Here is a 12,364-nt window from a genome sequence, read left to right on the forward strand (position 1 = left end):
TTCGTGTGTAGGCGGATGGGTGGGTGAGAGCATGTGAGAGATAGGGGGAGGGGTGCAATATTTATTTCAAGCCACATTTGTGTCTGATTTCTTGAGGCACAGCGATTTTAAAGAGAACGGAGCCAGGGAAGGGGGAAGAAAGATTCCTTGCAGGCGACACATAAAGCAAAGGAAGACCCATCATCCTCATTCTGAGATTTTGCTATTATTAATTATTATTATTATTATTATTATTTACTTTAAAAATATAACAAAACCAAAGGCTGGTGGAACCAGATTTTCAAATCAGACACAACTGTATATGACAAAAACATGGCCAGTTGGCAGAACTACACACATCAATGGTTAAATGATGCTAACAAATGCTGCCTGCAGAAGGCCTGCCTCCTAATGAATTGCAACAATGTTTTCTTCACTCCCAAAGATTATGTAACATGCACTTGCCTTGCCACTGCCTCATATTTCTCAAACCATATCGGGAAACGCACACACACACTTACAGATATATACATACATGCACACACATACACGTGTGTGTGCGCGCATGTGAGAGAGGCAACCTAACAAACTGTTACACAAAACAGACCCTAGAGATTACTTAAACCATCACTGAAAGGCAGCCACTTCTGGGGTGAAACAGAGCAACTGTTTAACAATACACAGCAACACTATAAAACAGGAGGTGAACAACAACAACCATGCCCTACTGAAACTGCGGGATGGGAGGGGAGGGAAGAAGATAACAAGAACGCTGGAGCAAACACCCCTAACAACTCCTTGCGATACCTGCCATTAAAGTGGCTTTAATGACTAGCTGCAGTCCAATCCTGAGTTAAATGTCTCATCAGAAAAATGGAAGCTGAGCCAGTACAGTGCCCTGTACATCCCTGCTGGACTAATGGTGCGTTACTGACTCAGAGAGGAAAGCACCATGTGCTAGGTCATCGACACCACTTCCTGGAGCACTAAGGAGATCTTTTGGGGGGGGAGGGAGAATCTTTAAAGTTGCCTTAAGACAAGGTGGGGTGGTTGCAGTTCCAATCAGCTTTTATTAACAACTGCAAAGGGCTCTCACGATTTGCACAGAAGAGGACTGTCTCCTCTTAACAATCATTCCTAATTGTTCCTGTCACACATTTAGCCATACATAAAGACAACAAACTAGCTCCTTCCAGGGCTGCTCCTTTTCTCTCTTTTTTAAAATTTTTTTAATCCAACAGGAAAGACTTTCAAATGGCTCTGCAGAATCCCAGCTCTCCAGCAGATTGGTGCAATCTGGCACTGGACACTATGGGACTAGAGATTCATTTAGCCTTAACCAGAGGGGCCGAACATCCGTCCAGCTGTCGCCTAACCCCCCCTTGAATTACAGCAGCCTCTCCCTGTTAATTACAGATGACTCTGTTCAAAACCTGAGACTTGATGCCCCTAGTTCACTGAGCCTGACACAGTCAGGAAGCTCCTGTCACTGAAAACAAGGCCCAGTGACAAGAGGCAAGCCCTTTTTCTCCAGCACATGTGTGATGCCCAGCACATGGGGAAGGCTGATGTGTGGCCCATAACTCTTCCAGCACCTTCATTCCTTATAACTTCCTTCATCTTCCATCTCCTCTCGGCACTGGTGTATAATCAGGCAAGATTGTGGCTTTCAGCCACTGTCTGGGTTGGAAGGTTGGTGAGTAACAGCGCTGCCATGTGTGGCCCTGGAGGAGTTTTGGTTGATGCAGCCAGGATTCCTCCTGGGGCTCCAGGGCCAGCCAGAGGATTCAGGGGGCCTGGGGCAAAGCAGGGGAGCTGTGGCGCTTGTACTCACGCGGTGGCGGTCCAGGTCTTTGGCGGCATTTTGGCAGCGGGGGGCCCTTCAGTCGCTCCGGGTCTTCGGCAGCACTGAAGGACCTGCCGCCGAAATGCCACTGAAGACCCGGAGCGACTGAAGGGCCCCCCACCGCCGAAGACCCGGACTGCCGCTAGGCCAGGGCTTGCCCCACTTGCCCTCCTCCCCTCCAGGCAGCCCTGTGGGGCTCTAGAGGAACAGTGGGTGGAGTGGCAGTGCTAGGGTGACCAGATAGCAAGTGTGAAAAATCGTGACAGAGAGTGGGGGGTAATAGGCACCCATGTAAGAAAAAGCCCCAAATATCGGGACTGTCCCTATAAAATCGGGACATCTGGTCACCCTAGCAGTGCCTGCCTGCATTTGGAAGGATGCTGGGAGTGCACACTCCTCCCTTCACAGGCCAAGTCCACTCGTCAGTACAGAGAGGAGCAGTGCCCAGGCTCCATCCTCACACCACACCACCTTCCATATCCCCCCTCAGTGGCAACAATCTCTGCTCCCCACTGTGGCTGGTCCTACCGAGGGACAAAATGAGGGAAAGCTACTTGTGCTACTCTTCCCTATATATATATATATATATATATATATATATACACACACACCCCTAGTATATGGTTAACACAGGTATTTCTCTCTCTCTCTCTCTCTCTTTCACACACACACACACAAAACTGTGGTAACAAATTTTAATTTCAATGCACATTTCTAGATCAGATTGGTGTAAACATTCCTGTTACCCTTAAAAAGAAACTGATGTTTCCCAAAGCTTTCAAACACATTCCTTTCAGATCCAGAAAGCGTTCTAACAGTATGTGCTTTTTAAACAAAATGTTGATGGAAGCTTAAAAAAATCAAAGTACCCGCATTATTCCTGGGCCCAGGAATGCATATTAAAAACAATCACCAAAGCTTAATCACACTTTTGCAAGCTCACAATAAAAGTGACTGCACCTCAGCTAGGCAAGGAAAGAGAACAGCACATAAACTAATCAGTAGCTTATCAAATTACAGAGAATGAATTTTAGATCGCAAGCATTACCTAAATATAAATTTAGTGTCAGAATAGAAATTACAGTACACAACCCTTGTATAAATCTTGCCAGACAAACAGAATTACCGTAACTAAAACAGAAGGGAACAGTGCCATCAAAATTAACATAGGAAATCTGGTCGATAGGAATTCTTTGAAAAATCCTCTAAGGATACAAGCAAATCTTCATTCTGCTTTCCCAGTTGGTTCATTTTAGATGTCAAAAACTTTTTCTGCAACTATTCCCAGCAAAATATCTCCACAGTTTAGCAGAATAAAGACTAAGCCCTATGTTGCTGTTATTTCAAATGTGTATTTATTTATTCTGGGCAGGAGATTGTTTTTTCCCCATCCCCCTCTTTTTTTTTTTAAATTACTAGAGACATCTCCCAGGAAATTAGGATTTATGTTCCTTAAAAAAAAAAATATTTCTTCTGCTGATTCCACTCCTAAAGTCTTCTGTTTGTGACATTGCAATCACTTTTACAGCAACCAGTTACAATGTCGCAAACAGGATTATGGATTCAGAAATTTGCCCCTGGAGAAAATTCACCCCTTAGTAACAGAGACCTGCTTTCAGGAAATGTCCCACGTATTTGAAACAAGGTGGAAATTGGGAAGAAAGTATAAATCAACAGACTTTTACTTAAATAATATGATTCTCCAGGTTTGCTACTGGGCATTTAAAAGATACTTTGATACCCCCCTGAATAACTATCACATTGTAAACTCAATGACAATTATCCTCATCATTATGTGCAAGACATCTCTTTATAAAGGCCAACTTATGGGGCTGCCACAAGTATAATGAAAACGAGGGTAACGGATACTGGCGGTACTTACAAGCAGAAAATAAACTATTTTTTTTCTTTTATGCAGTGCGTTTCACTAGAAGAGATTAACAAACTCTGTGCAATGAATCACTTCACCCACTGCAAAAATGCAGCTCTCTCTGGGGAAGACTGTGGCAGCTGCTCAACAGTGCACAGCAACAATACATGACAGCTTAGCACAAGACGTGAAGAATACCAGAGCACATTGAAATTTGAAGGGGAAACTGATGCAGGCAAAATACAAACTAACATTTGCTCAGCACATACTTATTCTCATGAAAGTGCAATGAGCCAGCTAATGACTCGAAATTACCAGGAGCCTAAGTTTATATATGGAATGCCAGAAAAATAGAAAGAACAAGCAGCACACCATCCCCCGAGGGAGCTGGGGCACTGCTTCAGTACTGACTCAGAAAGAAGAGTGCCACCTACTGACGCAGGGCAGCAGGGCTACAAAAGCAGTTGCCCCTTTAGCCAATCGGACCAGAAAGTAGAGGAAATGGGCTGGAAATACATTCCCATATTTTAGTTAGCCAGGGGCTTCAACTCAGAACAGACATAGACAATCACAGGCAGCAATTGAGTAATATCGACTCATATGTCTCTGTTCAGGCTAAGGACGGACAAGCCTCTTAGCCACCATTTTCCATTGTCCGAAACTGGCATGGGCATATACTTAATTTTTTCATGCATTAATGGTTCCTGGATTCTATCAGAAGGAGAAGTGGAAATCTCAAAATAGCGGTGAGAAAGATACTCCTTACCAAACTGAAAATAGGTAATCCTGGAAATCTCAAAATCTAGCCTGTTCTCATGATATTTCCAGATAACAATATTCAGATAAAATTAATATAAGCTTCAAAGAGGCATCCACACTTTTTCATGATTACCTGAAGTGCACCTCTGACACTCAGGAGGCAGTGCGGACTATTGGATAAGGCACTTGACTGGGAATCAGGAGGCCTTGATTCTATTCCTAACTCTGCCATTAACTCATCTTGTGACCTCTCTGTGTCTTGGTTTCCCCATCTTTATAATGGGGATAAAGATAGCTAAAAGACCTTATACAGTACTTTAGGATACAGTACGGATAAACCATGCTAAGTATTGCCATCACAAATCCACGTCTCTTTCTTTAACTGCCTTTGAAACACAGCTCCTTCAGTTCCTCGGGCTTCTCTTTAATTTTGGTTATCCTCTATTGACAAAGCCTCCTGATCCTAAAGACACACTCATCAATGGGAATTCTCTGGAGGACTTTCTGCCACAAGCTTCCTCTTCCCAGTGGAAGATCCTGACAACATAGAACGCAATACTCTAAAAGTGCTTTTCCAACTGGAAAAGCAGGCTGCATGATGCTTTGAAGGCAACGATCACAGAAAGGGTTACAGAGAGCCCAGCAGTCTGAGGGTTCTCTAGAATTAAAAATAAAGTCTTTTTTCTCTAAGGGAAAAGCTCATAGCCACATTAAAAAGAAGATCCTTCATGGTTTCTTCAGCAGCTCTTCCTCCAGGAGCATCTATTTTTAGTTGGAAGTATAAATCACTACAGCTCACAGGCCAAAACAGGATTCCCTTAAAACAAAATGCTAAATCCAACTGCGTATGGTATGGGCAAACGCCCATTAGCCGACTAATGCCACACACAGCTCAGCCAATTGAATAGAATAATAATACATTACAATCAAATGACATATTAGGATATGAGAAAACATTAATTGTTGTTCCTCACTATAGTCCACTGACATAGCATTATCCCAATTTTACAGCCCGGGAGACCAACGCTCAAAGAGGTGAAGTGACTTGGCCAAGGCCACTCAGAAAGTCAGTGGCAGCGTTGGGAATGGCTACCTGGACACCTGTCCTCCAGTCACCAGCTGTAACCCCAAGACAAACACATCCTCTCCGCAGCAGCACAGTTATTATTATTGATAATAATTAGATAGTTCCCCTTAATCTTCCTAACTTTGTACAGTTAGGAATATCTTAAATGAAAGAGAGCAAACGACACAATTTATAAAGTAGCCTGGATAACATCCCAGTAGATGAGATACACAATGAATACAATTACTATACTCGGTTCAGAAAGATATACATTGTGAATACAAAATACAGACAACCCCTCCTCCTCTACCCAGATGCATTACTAACAATATATAGAATATACAAATACAGTACAGTCATAGGTACATAGATGCATACATGCAAGCAGGCAAGCACTGTATACAGAGAATTAAGAACTATATCTCCAATCACAACCAGCATTCATTAAATAAAAATAAAAGAACAACAATACAATGAAATGAACAGTAAAGAAGAGATGGGTTCTGTTAATTTAACAAATTAAAAAAAAAACTTACATGGATTTTTGGCAATTTTCCTTCAGACATTATACACAGCAGTTGGGCTGTGTACTGAATACCTGATCCAAAAAGAAATATAACCACATTATGCAAACAGATGGGGGCAGGAGTCAGGTGAACATGCAGCTCTTAACAACATTCATCTATGGGATGAGAAAGCACCTCTGCGTTCCCACAAAAGGACTGGAATCTACTCAGCTCTTCATTCACTATAAAGCATAAGCAAATGCTGTACTGCTGCCATCCCAGGGTAAAATCCAAATGGCAGGACAGAAAAGAACAATCACGTCAGAGACCTCTGAGCTGTCCCGTCCCCTTTTACTTGTCATGTGAGATTTAAAATGGATGGGGGGGGGAGGAATATCAAGAGGGGTGGCAAAAGCTTTTTTTTAATCCCTTTTGTTAGCCTTAAAGAATCAGAATTAAAACCACATTGAAGAATGGAAAGAATACTAGGTTTAGTACTGATAATGGTGACATATGCGCTTTTTCTGAAGCATCGGAAAGGAAAAATATGCACCTGCGTTTCCCCTTATCTAGAAAGGTGCCTGGATCTTTAAGAAGGTGGATTTCAGCTTAGGAAGAATGGACTTTTTATGTACTGTGTGATACAGGGGTTGCTATGATACAGTCAGAGGCATTTTCTTGAAATAACATTGAATCCTGCTGAAGCCGACAGTGAGTTAGGTCTCCAGTCACCCCAGCTGTAACATATATATGTAGTAGTCAATGGAAAGCTTTGATGGGATTAATAGGGGGTAATTTTCATGGCCAGCATATTACAGAAGGGATGTTCTCTCTCTCTCTTTTATTTTTAATTAAAAGGTAACTTCCCCCTCTCACCCTATTTCTGGCTTGAGCTTTCCCACAAAAGTGAAGCACACCCTACTTGTATCCAGGGAAAAGAGAGACTTAAAGGGCCAAATTTACAAAACCAGCCTCTGGACCCTTACTCTGCAAACACTTATACATGTAAGTAACTTGAATAGACTCATTGAGTTCCTGTATGTAAGCTACTCATATGCATATGTGTTTGTATGACCAGGCCCTAAAATTGCAAGTGCAATCATTTGAGAGTGAAGGTAATAAAACATGGACATCTAGCCATGTTGTCACCCCCAAACAACACCACTTCTCTATTACAAGCAGTCATGGCTTGGACCATGAATGTGGAATATTGTGATATTTCTTTCTTTTAAATAAAGACAACTAGCTAATTGCTCCTGAGAATCAGGCAGTTAGATGGCTGAATGTTATATTTTTTAAATGCGGAATTGCAGTTGCAACATCACCAAGACGTGATTGTAGAGGCTAGGTTGAGGGCCATTTGAAAGAGTGGCCTTTAATGAACAGGTTGGGGAAAAAATAGACTCATTTCTAATGCCCTTCTCCTCCCTTCCCATCCAAAAGTCTATGAGAAACCCCTATCTATACAATAAGAACAACATTGTTTAAATGACACACAAACTTTTCTACTCCCAAACTTTCATTTTCACAGTGTTACATATAAATCTGCCTTCTTTGATTCCATTAGCCTCCAGGTAAATAAAATACAAGATTTAAATTGAAATTATTTTCCAATTTCCAGGTTTCAGATTTATTTATTTTTAAATAAAATGAAATTAAAAGAACAATACCCAGTGATCACTCTACAATTCTTAGAGTTGAGTGTAGCATTTGGCACCCCTAATTCCACACTTGCACCCCCATTTTAATTCCCTAGCAACACAAAATACAAAACCGCACCAATAATGGAATCAAAATTATAGCATACAAGCTAACACACTCAAACACAGACCTTTCACATACTAGCATGCTCACACATACTCTAACATAGGCTGTCATATACACACACATTTCCAGAATGCAAAATGTCAGGCAGAATCTCTGCATTAAGGAATGTGAGTGTGCTAGACAGAAATACACATTAGTTACCAAGCATTCCTTGTAGAAATCTTATTTAAAGGGAAACCTTCATGCCAAAATCTAGCCTTAAAAAAAAAAAATCAGACAGTTAAGACCAGTTTTCGCTCTTTCTGCTTCTTTCCCCGATTTTTGTTTTTTGTGTTTTCTCCCCTACCTACTCCTCTAAATAACTATGCCATTCAAAATTATTAAATCAAATCATTTTGGGGGGTTGTTTGATTGTTAGTTTTCTAAGGGGAAAAATCCCAGGCAAAGAATTCCCATTTCATGGTCAACTATGTTCATTCAATCTGGTTCCAAGAGGTTTTCCAACCCATGCATATATTGACATCAGATGGCTAAGACAGAAAACAAGACAAATTCTACTTGTTAAGCCATCCAAACCATCATCATGATGATTTTTTAGAAGAAGACCCACTCAGTCTTCTGTAAAGTGAAGCAATCACCTGTTCCATGGGTAGCTACAAGTGAGTAAAAGGAAAAACAGCCAGCAGGTACTGGAGTTGTTGCTATGGGCTTATATCACAATTTATGGAGGTATTATAGATAGAGAAAATATGTATTAAAACTGGCTATATTGATTAAACATTTCTTGCTGGTTTATGTGGCTGAATGCTACAATATTTGACGCTAGTGATTTTTTTTTCTTCTCTGTATTTGCAGTTAAAGCCAGGTTTGAAAGTGTCAGATTTGCAGCATTTGTTTTAATATCAAAATCTGACACTTTACTATAACTATACACTTAACTATACATAAAACTGTTTGCTTAAGTTGTAACTGACATATTCATCTGGATATATATGTGTATACAGTATATGTCTATATCTATATACGTCTATATCTATGGCTTTGTGGATATGTATTATTTCAGCTAACGGAGTACATAGGAAAAATAATGTAGACAGATGGAGCTAGTTCGAACTGCCTGTATTATCACAGAAATACACTCACAGTTAATATTCTCATGAGACGCAAACATTCCCAAAACAGGCTGTGATTATTTTTAATTTTTATTTGTTTATTTTAGCAAGTCTGGATCTTTTCTTGTAGCAGAAATAATAAATAAAGAGTGGACAAGATTTCAAACAGAAACACTGCTTCTGTGTATGATATTTGCATGGAGAAGATATTACTCTTCCCAGCACATTTCGTATTCCTACTAAACTTTGTTCATTGAAACCCACCTCCAAAACCACCCTGTGACCCAGCTTGCAAACAATTTCATTTTGCTCTGGACATCTCTTAACAAAAGGACCTCGAACTAGTGGTCACTTTCTCATTGAGCCTATAATATGTAACTTAGCACTTCATTTTCAAGAAAATCAATGTAAATGAAGTCGCCAAAAACTGCCCATATTGGAATCCTGTTATCCCTGAGATGGGCAAAGATTTTTCATTTGTACATTAAAAAAAAAAAAAAGGGAGCCTAACTAATATTTTTAGAAAAAAATCAAAACAAGACCCAAAACCCCTGCATCTGTTGCTTTAACAGAGGAAAACAAAGCATGCATTACTTTTCATCTCTGATCTCTTCCCACTCTGCAAAGATATGAAACACACATAAACAGAAAAAAAGCCCAGCTGGTTATGTTTCATTCTCTGCTATATGTCTAAAGAAAAGAGCTATGCTAAACTGGTGGGAACATAGAATTTGGAGGCTTCTGGACTGAACATTGAGTATTCGAGTCAGACTGTCAAGGCAACAGAAATAAATCAATCAATCAAATTTCTTCCCTTTTTTGTGGCTGAATGTTATTTTAGCAAAGATTTAATAACATTAATTTCTCAGCTAGGATTTCTCTCCACCTTTTAAAAACGGCTAGTGCTCTAGATTCAATTAAATACACACCGTCTCTCACCTGGCACCTACACAGTTACTCTCGGAGACACTAGACATTAATCGCTTGCAAGAAATGTCGACCAAAAAATCCCTATTCTGTTCTTAACGGGAGTCCATATTTTTTAAAGGAATAAAAACAACACACCTAATGCTTATTCTTTTAACAATTTTTTTTACTCTGTTTCTATCTCGGTATGTACAGCTGTAACTAGCTATCTGTAACCAAGAGATATAGGAATGATTATGATTATTTATCACATTTAAAACCCAGGCAATAAGCAGCTACACTTACAGGCATACTTAAAAGACAAGACATGACAAAAGATTTACGGAGAGATAATATACCAACGTCATACATATCACAGCGAGGCCATGTTGAAGCTCAGTGCGTTTTCCCCCCTCAGTAAGAAATCTCTCTCTCTTTCTCTCTCTCTCTCTCTCTCCTTTCTCTCTCTCTCTCTCTCTCTCGCTCGCTCTTGCTCTCTTGTTGAATTGCTAGTGGCAGGAGCCCCCAACAGCTCAGGAGAAAAAATCCATTTAACGAGTGCCCAGGAAGAACATGAGTATGACATTCACAAGCAATAGCACTACGATCACTGCAAAAACGACCACCGTTTGAACATCCAAGGTCATGGTGCAATGCAGAACACTGTAGTGTTCAAGATGTGGGGCTGGTAGATTTGGAGATGTCAACCTCTGCTCTGTAAGACTGTCCATACATCCACCATGCTAGAATAAAGGAGAAAACTGTTCCTGGTTTGGTTTGTTGGTTGGTATTTGGTTTTGGTCTGCTTTTTGTTTGTTTGTTTATCCCCCTATCTGCTGCCTCTAGCTCATTCTGGAGCCTGCTAAGTGAAGCATCATCACAATCAGTGATCACTTCAGACGCAAAATCCTTCCTTTAAAAAAACCAAAAACGCAAATGCTGGCTGCAAGGTTCTCTCTCTTTCTCTTCCCCCCTCTCTCTCTCTCCTTCTCTTTCTTGCTGGCTGGCTTGCTTTTTAATTTGTCAAGCCAGTGCAGATAAGCAGCCTGTGTGAGTGTGACAGCTCTGCAAGCTGCTGCTGCTGCATCTCTCAATGCGAGGCGGGCCCTTTCGCATACTAATCAGCTCCAGTGACCAGGCAGTGAAGGGAACTTGGCTGTCAGTCAAATGCAAAGGAAAAGCTGGAACCATAAATGAGTCTTCCATTTAGTATGGCAGTGAGGAGCAGGATGGTTTCTTCTGCTTTTAAAGCAGTTCAGAAAATACATCACTTTATGTAACAGAGCGTGTGGTCTAGTGGTTAGAGCACAGGCCGGTGCCTCAGGCGACCTGCGTTCTAGTCCACTGGCTTCTTGTGTAACTTGATCAAGGCACTATGTATATTGTGGATTTAATCTTTGGATGAACGATGTTGTTATTTTTAGAAGGCTGTTCAGTTTAGGGATGGATAAGAGGGCAAGAGCATCACACCGTCACAGAGTTTAAGGCCAGAAGGAACCACAGGTTCATTTCGTCTGACTTCCTGTATCTCACAGGCCACCAGCACCATCCAGCCACCTGCACACCAAACCCAACAACTGAAATGAGACCAAAGCATTACAGCCCACAGGAGACTAGACTATTATGTGCCACAGGCAGAGAAGCTGAGCTCTTATTATGCCTCTTGTCAGAAGGAGCAACCCACACCCAATCATTTGGAACCTCAGTGTGGGTCTGAAAAACAGACCGTATGTTTTGAAGAGTAAGGGACTATCTCTTCTTCTCAGTTCTGCACAGCACCATGTACGCTATCAAATTATAAATACCTTATGGCACAATCTCTTTGTCCTTGGTACTGCACGTACTGCATTGCTAACAGATTTCTCCGCACAGAGAACTAAATTATACCTTAATCCCATGGACACAGATGTACAGAAGAATGGAGTAAAGGGAAAAGGGGTTGTAGTAATTGTATTTATGCTACAACCATCCAGAAAGTTCATTCCTACACTAAGAAAACAAAAACACAAAACAACCCTCTCTTTCCCCCCATCTCCAGGTCATGTAGGTCCTTAAAAGATAAATATACAATACTTTGTTTCCCAGTTCCTGTCCCCTCTCTACACTCAGTGAATTCTGAAAAGCAAATGATTGATGGCAGTAAGGGTAAGACGAATGTAGAAACCTGCCAATGCACATGCCTTACATGCTGAAATGTGAAAATCAGGGCTGATCTTCGATGCATTCCAGGAAATCTGCTCTTGAGAATTTACTCAGGAAGTTTATGCATGGAGACCAGGATGACGGGCAACAAATGAGTGTCGTTTTCATTGAAATTAAAAACTGCCAAGATTTCAGAAAGATGCTAGGCTCTTTAATTTAAGTGGATGTGTCCCAAGCCTCCTTGAGCCATCTTCTCTCATCACAAGATCTAAGTTGGCATGTTACCTCTGTTGCCGTGGACGCGGAAGAGATATCCAGGGTCTGAACTCAGGACCTCTAGATCTAAAAAGCATAAGCATAGCCGCCCGCAGCTCCCAATAGCTGCGGTTCACCATTCCTGGAACAATGGGA

At 41.1% G+C, this 12,364-nt stretch overlaps 1 protein-coding gene across 7 annotated transcripts in view; it reads right to left on the reverse strand.

The window, feature by feature from the left end:
* ARHGEF9 (Cdc42 guanine nucleotide exchange factor 9) overlaps positions 1-12,364 on the reverse strand; it is a 270,682-nt gene that overhangs the window by 153,020 nt on the left and 105,298 nt on the right. The window contains exons 1-2 of one of the 7 annotated variants that reach the window (XM_034781033.1): positions 10,182-10,867; positions 6,057-6,118 (exon numbers count right to left, since the gene is read on the reverse strand). The exons of 3 other annotated variants lie outside the window; for them this stretch is intronic. In XM_034781033.1, coding sequence (XP_034636924.1) covers positions 6,057-6,086 — 30 coding nt within the window. In that variant the 5' untranslated portion in view covers positions 6,087-6,118; positions 10,182-10,867. Of the gene's footprint in view, positions 1-6,056; positions 6,330-10,170; positions 10,868-12,364 lie in introns of those variants that run through there. 3 more of the 7 variants (XM_034781036.1, XM_034781035.1, XM_034781032.1) reach the window with 3 other exon arrangements.

This window comes from Trachemys scripta, chromosome 9 (genome assembly GCF_013100865.1).
Source record: "Trachemys scripta elegans isolate TJP31775 chromosome 9, CAS_Tse_1.0, whole genome shotgun sequence".
NCBI classification, from domain to species: domain Eukaryota; kingdom Metazoa; phylum Chordata; order Testudines; family Emydidae; genus Trachemys; species Trachemys scripta.